This window comes from Nerophis lumbriciformis, linkage group LG34 (genome assembly GCF_033978685.3).
Source record: "Nerophis lumbriciformis linkage group LG34, RoL_Nlum_v2.1, whole genome shotgun sequence".
Taxonomy (NCBI): Eukaryota; Metazoa; Chordata; class Actinopteri; order Syngnathiformes; family Syngnathidae; genus Nerophis; species Nerophis lumbriciformis.
Genome location: NC_084581.2, coordinates 13,523,093 through 13,536,634, shown reverse-complemented (window position 1 = coordinate 13,536,634; position 13,542 = coordinate 13,523,093). Strand labels below are relative to the sequence as shown.

Genomic DNA, 13,542 nt, shown 5'->3' with positions numbered 1-13,542 from the left:
CATATTTCCAGTTGTTTCATTACAGCACGTCCAAAAAGGAGTAGGAAGAAGCTGATCTTATTTAATCCTACCCCTTTTCATACCATAGCAATTTTATCCTATTTCCTTGTTCTCTGTAACATAACTGTGAACAAATAAATGATGAATAAATAATATACCATAGTAAGTAAACAAATATTAAATACATAAATAATCTTTGTCTCAATTAAAAAAAAAAAAAAGGGTTCAAGATACATCCATCCATCCATTTTCTACCGCTTGTCCCGTTCGGGGTGTTCATCATAATTATTGTTCTGTGTACTTTGTGAACACTTGTAGTTTGAACATTCTCTTAAACTGAATCATATTGGTGCTTTGTTTTATTTCTTTGGTTAATCCATTCCATAATTTAATTCCACATACTGATATGCTAAAGGTTTTAAGTGTTGTACGAGCTTACAAATGTTTTAAATTAGATTTTCCTCTAATGTTATGTTTCTCCATTTTTGTTGAGAAGATTTGTTGTATAATCTTGGGTAGCAGGTTATAGTTTGCTTTATACATAATTTTAGCTGTTTGCAAATGCACCAAATCGTTGAATTTCAATAATTGTGATTCAATAAATAAAGGGTTTGTTTTTTCTCTATATCCAAAATTATGTAATATTCTGATTGATCTTTTTTGTAACACCGTTAGTGAATGAAGTGCACATTTATAGTTGTTTCCCCATTTTTCTGCACAATAACTCAGATATGGTAACACTAACGAACAGGAAAGAATATGAAGTGATTTCTGGTCCAGAACATGTTTTGCTTTATTCATTATTGACGTGTTTCTTGCCACTTTATGTTGTATATTTTTTACATGAGATTTTCAATTCATTTTATTATCTATTATTACACCCAAAAATGTGTTTTCTTTTACCCTTTCAATATTTACTCTGTCTATTTGTATTTGTATTTTACTTTCTCATCTACTGTTACCAAATAGCATTATTTTAGTTTTACTGAGATTCAAAGATAGTCAGTTTTTGTCAAACCATCTTTTTAATTTGTTCATTTCTTCCGTTATTGTTTCTTATTATCTTCTGTGTGTTCTCTCCTGAACAAAACACAGTTGTGTCATCTGCAAATAATACAAATGTTAAGTCCTTTGTAAGTTTTTAAATGTCATTTATATAGAGATTGAACAATTTTGGTCCAAGTATTGATCCCTGAGGTACGCCACAAAATATTTTCAGCTCTGTAGAAGTGTGTTCGCCTATCTTCACGTATTGCTTCTTGTTGGTTAAGTAGCTTCTAATCCAGTTCAATATCAACCCTCTGATTCCATACCGTTCTAATTTGTTTATTAAGATGCTATGATTAATTGTGTCAAATGCTTTTGTTAAATCCATAAACACTGCAGCAGCACATTTTTTGCTATCTATTGCATAATGTCTTGTTAATGACAAAATAGCATACACTTTTCAGTGTATGCTATTGCTCCGACTGTTGGCAAAGGGTTGTGCAAGGTCTCCCGGCTAAGGCCACACATTGATGATGATGATGATGATGATGATGATGATGATGATGATGATGATGATGCCTACACACATTGACATACTGTTTGAGTGGAAATCTGCTTCAGAAATAAATTACAATTTAAATGCTGCCAGACATTTCTTCCTGAAAACCACTGCTATCTGCAGTGGACATTGGTTTTTAGTTTATGTCTTTTGTCAGAGAAAGTAAGAAAATAATAGCCTGGTCATGCAAAAAGAAAATGTCCACTGCATTGGACGCTGATTTGGATTGTGGTTGTGGTTTAAAACATTTTAAATGTTTGAAAGACTTGCTTCCATACCTGGGATAGAGTTGTCCTTTCAAGTTTAATGATCATTAGACAACCCGTTTGATGGACAATTTAGTTGCTAAATCCCTCTCAGACCGCTGCAAATATGTTCTGTCTGATGGTGGCCATTTTGTTTAACAAACCTAGCTCATATTTTACACACATATGCTTGTCAGTCCCTTGAAGGTGGGTTTGAATGTAACTGTGATTTATTTCAAATCAATCCTACATATATCCATCAGAATTAGACCATAAACAAATGTTCACGCTGGTTGTCAGGATGATATTGTGGCCAAACAGCACAATTTGTGTTTCATCTGACATCACATGGACAAAGATAAGACCTTCAGGAGGAAAGTTATGTGGTCAGATGAAATAAAAATATAGCTGTTTGGCCACAATACCCAGCAATATGTTTGGAGGAGAAAAGGTGAAGCCTTTAATACCAGGAACACCATCCCTATCGTCAAGCATGTTGGTGGTAGTATTATGCTCTGGGTCTGTTTTGCTGCCAATGGAACTGGTGCTTTACAGAGAGTAAATGGGACAATGAAAAAAGAGGATTACCTCCAAATTTTTCAGGACAACCTAAAATCATCAGGGTGTTCCAACAGGACAATGACGCCAAACACATGTCAAAATTGGTAAAGTAATGGCAAAATCAGGCTACAATTAAGATTTTAGAATGGCCTTCCCAAAGTCCTGACTTAAACGTGTTTACAATGCTGAAGAAACAAGTGCATGTCAGAAAACCAACAAATTTAGCTGAACTGCACCAATTTTGTCAAGAGGAGTGGTCAAAAATTCAACCAGAAGCTTGTGGATGGCTACCAAAAGTGCCTTTTTGCAGTGAAACTTGCCAAGGGAAATGTAACCAAATATTAACATTGCTGTATGTATACTTTTGACCCAGCAGATTTGGTCACATTTTTAGTAGACCCATAATAAATTCATAAAAGAACCAAACTTCATGAATGTTTTTTTTGACCAAGTATGTGCTCCAATCACTCTATCACAAAAAATTAAGAGTTGTAGAAATTATTGGAAACTCAAGACAGCCATGACATTATGTTTTTTACAAGTGTATGTAAACTTTTGACCACAATATGGGTTTCAATGTTGGTGTTTAATAACAGCACCACATTGTGGTGTATTTGTATTTGTTGAAATGGCACAGATAGCTTTTAAACCCAGCCTTGGTCTTTTTTGTTTGGTGCGCATCAGGTTTGGGATAACATTCACCCTTAATGGTAAATGGTCTGTATTTATATAGCGCTTTTCTATACTTGGAATGATACTCAAAGTGCTTTACATTGTACATCACATTCACTCATTCACACACTGATGGTGGAAGCTGCCATGCAAGGTGCTAAACCCCGACCTAACAAGAGCAATTAAGGGTTCAGTGTCTTGCTTTGGGACACCTCAACATGAGTTCTTCAGGCCAGAATCAAACCGGTTACCCTACAAGAGGGCCACTCTAACCACTGAGCCATGCCACCCAATCAAAGAAACCAAAGTATCAGAGCAGACGTTCAAACAGAAGGAACACACTGTTTTTTTTTTTACGCATTTAGTGGAACCTCGTTGATGCTTGGGTATTTGGGAGCAACAGAAGCACAGAGGTTAACAGACTGCATTTGTGCGCTTTCTGCCAACAATAACATGATTAGCCAACGGCTGAGCCATCACTTTCACTTTCCCCTCAAACCACTTATTGATGACCTCTCAAAATGTACAGCAGCCTGGTTGCCATATGGAAGTCATCACCGGCCGCACCAAGGACACTGGGAAGTGAGGTTAAAGATTAGACTTCAGAGTTTCAGTTAACAAGACAAAATTGAACACTTGGAACGAGAGCAGCGACAGTCTTTTTAATATTAGTGACAATTTTGACTGCTGAGTCAGGACGCAGCGCACAGCATTCATTTGTCTTCACCTTATAAAGCCGGAGAGAGGTTATGTCTACACACAAGTTATCTTTGAAAGGTATGAGGCCACAGAGAATGAGGAGGAAAATAACAGGAAGCAGGCATGAAACTGAGAGGAACTTCTGACACAATACTTTGTACTCTATGACAACCATGACCAAACATTGCACTTCTGATTTAAGCCTCGTCAGACAAAAAGTCAATATTAACACAAAGGGACCTCTAAAGTCCAATACTGCTGACGTAGCACTGATCATAATTTAGAGTCAATTTCATGCCAGTTATCAAAGTGAACACACTGTAAACGTGGTTATCTTCTTTATGCAATTGCGTGACAGATAAGAATGCTATAAAAATGAGATTCTTGAGGCACACCTGCAACTACAGTACAATTAATTAGAATCCAAATCAGCTTTATTGACCAGGTATGTTTAACACACAAGGAATTTGATTCAAGAAGAATGTTTGAAAAGTTTTATTATGGTCGTATCTCTTTACCTTGGAAAGTTTTTTTTTTATATAGCTTTCTGAAAATGTTTAAAAATACAAAAACAAACTAAGGAATTACATGTACATAAATATTTACAGCCTTTGCTCAATACTTTGTTGATGCACCTGCAATTACAGCCTCAGATATTTTGGGATGGGATGGGAAGCATTGGTGCACAGACATTTTCAGATATTTTGGCTGTGTGCTTTGAGTGGTTGTCCTGCTGAAAGATGAACCGAGAGTGTCCGAGTTCAAGAGCAGTCTGGAGCAGGTTTTCATCCAGGATGTCTCTGTACATTGCTGCATTCATCTTTCCCTAGGTCCTAACTAGTCTCCCAGTTCTTGCCACTGAAAAACATCCCCACAGCATGATGCTGCCACCACCATCACTGTAGGGATGGTATTGGCCTGGTGATGAACGGTGCCTGGTTTCCTCCAAACATGATGCCTGGCATTCACGCCAAAGAGTTCAATATTTGTCTCATCAGACCAGAGAATTATGTTTCTCATGGTATAAGTCTTTTGGGTGCAGTTTGGCTATCTCCAGGCGGGCTGCCATGTGCTTTTTACTAAGGAATGGCTTCCATCTGGCCAGATTGGTGGATTGCTGCAGAGATGGTTGTCCTTCTGTAAGGTACTCCTCTCTCCACATAGGAATGCTGTAGCTCTGACAAATCATCAGATTATTGGTCACCTGCCTGACGAGGGCCCTTCTCCACCGATCGTTCAGTTTAGACGGCCGGCCATCTCTAAGAAGAGTCCTGGTGGTTCCAGACTTTTGTGCTTATTGGAACCTTCAAGGCAGCACATATTTTTCTGTACCATTACCCAGATTTGGGCCTCAAAACAATCCTGTCGTGGAGGTCTACAGACAAATCCTTTGACTTCATTCTTGGTTTGTACTCTGCCATGCATTGTCAAGGGTGGGACCATACATATAGACAGGTGACGAATCATGTCTAATCAACTGAATTTATGACAGGTAGACTCCAATTAAGCTGTAGGAACATCTCAGGATGATTACTTGCAACAGGATGCCCTTGACCACAATTTTGAGTTTCATGAATATGTATGTACCTGTGATTTCTTAGTTTTTTTACTTTTAACAAATTTGCAAGTATCTCTAAAAATAACTCACATTGTCATTATGTGGTACTGTGTAGAGTTGAGGATAAAAAGTAATTGATTGCATTTTGGAATAAGGCTGTAACATAAGAAAAAGTGAAGCACTTTGAATACTTTCCGAATGCACTGTAGGCGGGGCCGACATAACCGAGGGGTGGCCATGGGAGTGAGGGGGTTTTGCACCCACCTCAAACCTCAACACTTCCTTTGCCCCTGTCCAAAAACACAGTTTTAAGAAATAAAAATATCATGATTTTTCTAAACAGAACAGCAACAATGCAAAAACTTCACCCATTTTACAAATAATTGTGTTCATGAATACATCTCCTGTAATAGAAGCCAGTCGAGTCCAGTCCTGGCGATCTGGGAGACTGCCTGTGTTCAGTTCAATACAATAAAAACAATGCAGTCCAGAGAGAGAGCTGGGGAGAGAGAGAAAACAAGTACACAATCGCTAGACGAGGCTGAACTGTTTGTCATTGACAGCTATGAACACCAGGCTTACCCAGGTAAGCCTGTGAATTAAGGTGGCCTTGACTGTAGGAGCATTTGTTCTTAAATACAAACAAATCAAAGCGCAACCGGCGTCCCAAAATGGATTGTCTTTCACTGTACAGTATATACTTCTGAGGAGCAGCGTCCTCTACAGTGGTCATTTGTGCAATGAATAAAACAGGGCTATATTTTTCGAAAATTTATTGGGATGCACTTTTCTTTTCAAGTTGATACCAATAACGTCCTGCTTCTCAAGACTGCTATCGATGACCAATTACTTACTTATGTCTATTTTTTTTAATAAATTCAGATTTAACTTTAGTTTGTGCACATCTGCAAGTATGAAAAACTCAAACAACTACCTGAAGAGTTGTGCTGACTAAAGACAGAATTCTTAACAGTAGTAAAGTGCACAGATTTGGATCACACTTTCGCCCTTGGGTCATCTCTGCCTAACTTTTGCACTTTTCAAACGGCACCGCAATACGAAACAAGCCCCCTTGGTTTTCTGAAGTGCAGTTTTGTTAAGCCTGTAGCTGGCGTTCTTATGGTTACGTGGCTGTATGCCATGCATTTATTGATACAAGCGTCACATAGTAATTACCATAGTGGCACAGACTGAGGCAGCTCGGTTGCCCCTTCTACTATGGTCTTTAGTGTTTTAGAGGCTCACATATACTGGCCAAATTGTACAACAAGAGCCATTATCTGATTACTTTAGAATATTTATGTTTTGACCAAAAAACAAAAAGACTCGCTGACCTTTTCTCTAGTGGCGGCGATCCAGTAAACAAAAGAGTGTGATGTTTTGTCATGCACTATAAATATGTAGCGTTTCCTTTCTGAAAGCCAGCTGCTCACTGAGATGAGGAAGTACAAAAGGCCATCGCAGATTGAGTCACATTTCATGTGACCTATAGTTGCCAGCTTACTTCTGCAATGCGAGAGCGCGGCGTCGTTGTGGAGGAGATAGCCGTGAAAAGACGATGAGCTCGGCGTGACCCGTGGCCTGAGGGCCTGGACTACACCATGAAGATGATGTCATTGCCACGCTTGATGATGCTCACCTCTTGTCACAACACAGAGCCCACCTAATTACCTAAACAGTTAAGTTAGAGTGGCGCAAGAAAGCTTTACACAAAGTGGTGAATTGTGATTAATCATATTTGGCGACTTGTCCAGGGTGTACCCCGCCTTCCGCCCGATTGTAGCTGAGACAGGCTCCAGCGCCCCCCGCGACCCCAAAGGGAATAAGCGGTAGAAAATGGATGGATGGATATTGTTTGCAGAATGCAGACTCATTGACTTATGGTACTTTTAAATAATGTCCCTGAGGTTTTTCTGAACCTCATGTAAAATTTGAGGAGATTTTTGTCTTCATCTTTACATAAAAAAGAGACCCCATTTCTGTTGTGTCATCCTTCGGTGCCTCCGTAAACAAACAGAGAATACAATGACTTTATGTGGGAATGGAAGCTATCGTTTTTAAGAGAAAGTAAATATGAATGCATCAGCAGGAAGAGAGATGACTTCACAGAAACAGCAGTGCTACAGTTGTGTTTTCTCTTTGCAGCATGCTATGCCTTTGCAGGATAAAAGAAAAACAAGCTGGTATTAGTATTCAGGTCAGTGTCTCAGCCATCTGTATCACTCTTATGGACACTCAGTGGGAAACAGGAGGAGCATTGAGGGGGAAGGAAGCACGCTGACATGACAATAGAAACCAGAAAAAAAGCCTCTTCACCTCCTCGTGCGCCTCCAGAGGTGTCAGTGCTGTTATATTGTACCTAGAAAGGACAAGTCACATGCTTGAAGGAGTATTGTGCAGACAATCGGCACAGGCTGGGCGACTAATGATCCTCGGCCGTGGAGGCGGTAGATAATCAAGCCGGAACATGACCCTCTTGGGAGGATTTCATCGTGTTAGTAATCAATCAATATACAAATCAATCTGTCAGATAGGTTCTGTTTGTTCCTCTTATCACTTTTCATATAATCATAATCAAACACAGAACAAGAACAAGTGCCTTATATGGTATCTCAAGGAAATAATACATTTGTAGGGACAGCGTGGCGAAGTTGGTAGAGTGGCCGTGCCAGCAATCGGAGGGTTGCTGGTTGCTGGGGTTCAATCCCCACCTTCTACCATCCTAGTCACGTCCGTTGCAAGACACTTCACCCTTGCTCCTGATGGGTGCTGGTTAGCGCCTTGCATGGCAGCTCCCGCCATCAGTGTGTGAATGTGTGTGTGAATGGGTGAATGTGGAAATACTGTCAAAGCGCTTTGAGTACCTTGAAGGTAGAAAAGCGCTATACAAGTAGAACCCATTTATCATTTATTTATTTATTAGTTGGGGAACGGTTAAAAAAAACACACTCTAGATTTTATCACGGTTTTTTGACACAGTTTTGGGTATGTTACGGTGTAAGTTGTTGTTATCGGTCATATCCATCCATCCATCCATTTTCTATCTCAGCTGCATTCGGGCTGAAGGCGGGGTACACCCTGGACAAGTCACCATCTCATTGCAGGGCCAACACAGATAGACCGACAACATTCACACTCACATTCACACACTAGGGACCATTTAGTGTTGCCAATCAACCTATCCCCAGGTGCATGTCTTCCAATAATCCACTCTTATCATTTATTAGTTGTGGTCCTGGGTTTGATTCCCGGTCTCGGGGTCTTTCTGTGTGGAGCTAGCATGTTCTCCCTGTGACTGGGTGGGTTTCCTCCGTGCACTCTGTCTTCCTCCCACCTCCAAAGACATGCACCTGGGGATAGGCTGATTGGCAACACTAATTTGGCCCTGGTGTGTGAATGTTAGTGTGAGTGTTGTCTGTCTATCTGTGATGAGGTGGCGACTTGTCCAGGGTGTACCCTGCTTTCAGCCCAAATGTAGCTGGGATAGCTATCTGATCACGCAACGAACATTATATTAATACATACTGTGTTACCATTTTTGGGGGTAAAAATAAATTTTAAAATGACACATGATTTCAAAGCAAATTATCTGTCAATTTTTACGTTAAAAAAAAAATCTAAAAATCAAATATATAGAAAATTTTCAAATATCATGAGGCGATTAAATATTAATTGTCATATATATTCACTGTTACAAACGGCCGTCTAAGAGTAGCCATAACTGTGGTGTGGCCCTCAATGAAAACAAAGTTTGTCAGCCGTGTGCGAGACCATTCCGAATACATTTCTAGTGACTTAATAGAGTCCCTTCATGTTTATCCTGCAGGAAGTATCAAAGGAGCGACCATCGTGGACGCTCTGGACACACTTTACATCATGGAAATGTTTGAGGAGTTCGATGCCGCCACTGACTGGGTGGAGAAGAACCTCGACTTCAATGTGGTGAGCAAGCGTGTGTGTGTGTGTGTGTGTGTGTGTGTGTGTGTGTGTGTGTGTGTGTGTGTGTGTGTGTGTGTGTGTGTGTGTGTGTGTGTGTGTGTGTGTGTGTGTGTGTGTGTGTGTGTGTGTTTGTGTGTGCGTGCTATTGTGATTATCAAGTAAATAGATGTAGCAAAAGGTAATGAACCCCCTGCCGTGAGCCATGATTCCGTCAATAAAGGCCGGAATCATTGATCTAAACGTAGAGAAGTCCGACCTTCATTTGCATGCCTGCTGCCTAATGAATGTCAAAGACGCGTGAAATGTTTGCGTCGCTTTTCCACAGATGGGACGAAAGCAAGTCTAAAGATGCGCGACGGCGTTCAACAAGCGAGGAGGTGAAAGTCACAAATAATTTAGCAGTTTGCTGCCCAAATGAAGACAGAATGTCTTTTGTGGAGTCATGCCTCACCTGAATGTTAAACACTTTGCAACACTGCAGTCCAAGCGCTTTGTTCTGCCGCTCGCGCGCTAGTCTAATGCATGCGGAGAATTGTCATCACATCCGATTGTTATTATTATTATTATCAAAGCAACGTTCATTGTTTGCTGTCAGCAGGTTATGTAAACATGTGACAAAGACAGTATTTGTTGTTTGTCATTCAGTCGGAGATCACTTACTTTCAAGGTTCTTATGAAGTGGGTATAGTACATGATAAAGTAACACACACAGCTAAAAGACAAGACAAAAACAATGAAAAAATAAAAGTCGCTACCAGGGACCCGTTTCATTGTAAGTTCTATGAAGCCCTTGATGCAATATTTGCTGCATCTGTGTATGTTTACAGAAGAGCAGTTGCTGTCTTCTGACACTTTTATCAAATAAATCAAATATACTTGGTCACACTTAAATTGCTGAGAAATATGCGTACAACATTAGGCATTTTCTAAGATATCCACTTATTTGTGGTGGCTTACTGCATGTACTTTTGGACCGCCACAGAGGATTTGAAATCCGTTTTTTTGCTGTGTCCGCCCTCACACACAAACACATTATAATGGGACTGACAGAGTAGCTTGTTGGTCCAACTTTGTACAGAAGACATTGCAACTCTGCTTCATAAAACAACTCATGCGCACATACCACAGCAGACTCGGTCACGCATTATAACACATTTGCTATTATAGTGATATGTACCTTGTGCAATTAGTGCACACTTACATGCAACCCAGGAAACATCATGAACATGTTTTTTATAATCCTCTATGCATGTTTATAAGAGGCATGCACAAGCGCCTTCTGCTGCACAAAATGGCACCGACACTCGTACATTTAAAACACTTCCTTGTGGTCTAGATAATATGTATTGGATATGCTGTGTTGTAAATGTTGCTCCACAGTCACATTTATTGCCTACTTTCTGCGCACAGTATGTCTGCAAGTTGTTCGTCTGGAGGTGTTCCCAGATTGCAAACAAAACCACGCCACACCTTCTCCAAAAGTCTCATAATTTATTTTCTGAAAATATACCTCGTTATATACATCTCTTAAAAACAAACGTCCCCGTTATTTTTTTTCAGACACGGTCGAAAACAAACTTTACAAACATTATGTAGATTTACCCAGTCACAACATTAGGTACACCTGCACAATCTGATCGATACAGAGTTGCATAAAAAAGCTGTATTTTGCTGCATTGATGTCACTTCATGGCGCACGCCGGTGTTATTGTGCGCATGCAAAGATTAGATGAAAATAATAATTTTATCCTATCTTTTCTTGTGTTTCCTCAAACTCAATTGGCCACATATAGAGCTCCTCCCCATCTGGCTGATAACTTTACTTAATTTAGCAGACTGCAAAACCCCGCGGGCAGAGGCATGCAAAACTGCGTGCAAGCTCATGCCCAAATGCATGAAGCTTATGCTTTGACGCGTTGGCATTGTTCAACACGAATGTCCAACAGTGTAACAACATTTACTGTATTAGTCAGAAAAGATTAAAAACATCATAGGGGAAACACTGTAAGGTACACCTGTACAATCCATGTTAGTGCATTATAATTTGTAAATATTACTTATTTTTGTAGTTGGCAATATACTGACAGCTGTTTATAGTACTTTAGTCACTACATTCACAATAATAAAGAAAATAGCATAAGAGGTCTCAAGTCATGTTTCATTGGGTGGCCAATTATAGCAGAGTTAGGTTTTAGCTGTTTTGCTGATCGCCAATCAGGCACAAACTTTTTTTTTATCATTAATTTACAACGCATAGATTAGTTAGTTTCTTATATTGAGTCCTGAACTAGAAAAGTTCAGATTCAGACTAGTTATCCAAAGAAGTTATAAAGTGTCATTATACTTTTTGGATGCTTCTGCTTGTAAAATAATTTTGTATTCGTTTTTTTTATGGGGGTTTTTAGCCGGGGATTAATTAGCAACACAATCCAACTTCTCAATCAGTAATTTGAGGAAAAACATTGGTTTTTTTTCAAGCATTTAATTTGTTTTCGCAGAACTGAGAGTATTGTCTTATCTGAGTGTGACAGTATGGAGCTGTCAGTTATTAAAAAAAAGCTGCATTGTTTCTCTGCTCTGCAAACTTCACATCAGAGTTATTGTTTATTATTTGAATGCCAACAATTTTCCTACAGCAGCAGGAAATGCAACTCTTACTGATGAGCGTATTGTCTCTCTGCAGAATGCCGAAGTGTCTGTCTTCGAGGTGAACATCCGCTTCGTCGGAGGTCTGCTGTCGGCATACTACCTGTCTGGGAAAGAGGTAAGAATCAATCAAAGCCACATTAGCTGGTTTGCAAGCCATGTGAAAATACATCAAATGGAAGAGAGAGTGATTTTTTAAATTTATAGATGAAAAACCACTTGGCAAAAGCAGGAGATTTCTCTTTTAAATATCAATTCCTTACCTTTGTCGAATTTTACTTCGAAGGTGATGACTTTTTTTTTTTTTTGACGCACTGCCACAAAATTGATTTATTGTCTCAATGTAGCGATGCTAAACTTTGTATTCTACATAGTCCCCAACATGTGACCAGTTCCTAAGCGAGTCTCGTTTTAACGGATCAAACCACTTACGTCTAAACTTAAGTTTTTCAGTAGTTTATGGGAGTGTGTCATGACCAGGAGATGTCGTAATGCGACATAAACTGAGCACCCTTCTACTTGCACACTGACGACAGTATGCATGCCAAGCCAGTCAGTGGCAGTGTCACTTCTTAACTATGTTCCCTGTTTGAAATAGTTGTTTTTAAAAAACATCCACTTTCAGACAACAGTGTTTCTTATACATGCATTTATTTGTGGCAACCATCCACAAACAGATTTGCTGCTACCTGTTAAACCCTTACCATAAATACATTATAATGGGACTGTGTGTAGCTTGTAACAACTGTGTATTGAGATAGAATCATAACTTTGCTTTACCACACCGCATATGAACCTAAGCCCTCATGTATAAATGGTGTGTACGCACAAAAACCATGGTGTGCACTCTTTTTAACTGCAAAGTTCAAATGTATCAAGAGTGAAATGAAAATGTGTAGTGTCTCACACCAACATCATGGCTGGCATACGTACATTTCTACATCCTGTTGATCATTTGATCATTTGTTGTAATGAACAAATGTGAAAACAATTACTCCTCGGTTTAAGTGATGTGCACATTAAAAAGAAGGAGCAAATCAATACTGTTAAAACCAATGACTGCTTTAAGAGTATTATAACACTTTGTAAATAGTGCAATACGAAAAGAACATGTTTTCAGAGACAGAGAGGATGCACTGTGTTTCAATTGTCATTTACTCAATATAACAGCGGTTGTAATATTTGGCCTGGAAACTGCCGGGTAATGTTTGTTGGTGTGAATGCTCTGTGGTTGTGGGCTTGTGTTCAAACCCCAGTTAGGCATATTTTAACTTTTGTTTTTCGATTTGGCGGGGAATTGTGGCGGTGATAAAAATCCCTCATTCTTCTCCATATCCCAGGAAGTTTACCATATTTTAAATGCAAATGTTCTGTGCCAGTCCCTCGAGATGAGCCATGCCAATCGTGCGGGACGAAATTATCCTAAATGATGCGCAAATGCAATTAACAAGTACATTGTAGCGATGTGGCCTGGGTGAAGGCATTGTTTGTTCATTCTGAGTAACCGCATGGTTGGGAACAGACTACAAACTGCCACTGTGTGCGATCTAATCCCTGGGATGCGCATTGAGCATGTGTCCCCCAAATTCTATATCCTGTCTTCACAGCATCATTACGAGTCTGTGCTTAGAGTAAGGGGCTTGCTGTTTTTCACTGGTTAAACTACATCATCGCTT

The 13,542-nt window shown here is 39.6% G+C and overlaps 1 protein-coding gene across 1 annotated transcript in view; it reads left to right on the top strand.

The window, feature by feature from the left end:
• man1a1 (mannosidase, alpha, class 1A, member 1) overlaps window positions 1-13,542 on the top strand; it is a 226,765-nt gene that overhangs the window by 107,324 nt on the left and 105,899 nt on the right. Inside the window, exons 3-4 of the mRNA XM_061929641.2 lie at window positions 9,108-9,223; window positions 11,904-11,984. Coding sequence (XP_061785625.2) covers window positions 9,108-9,223; window positions 11,904-11,984 — 197 coding nt within the window. The remainder of the gene's footprint in view (window positions 1-9,107; window positions 9,224-11,903; window positions 11,985-13,542) is intronic.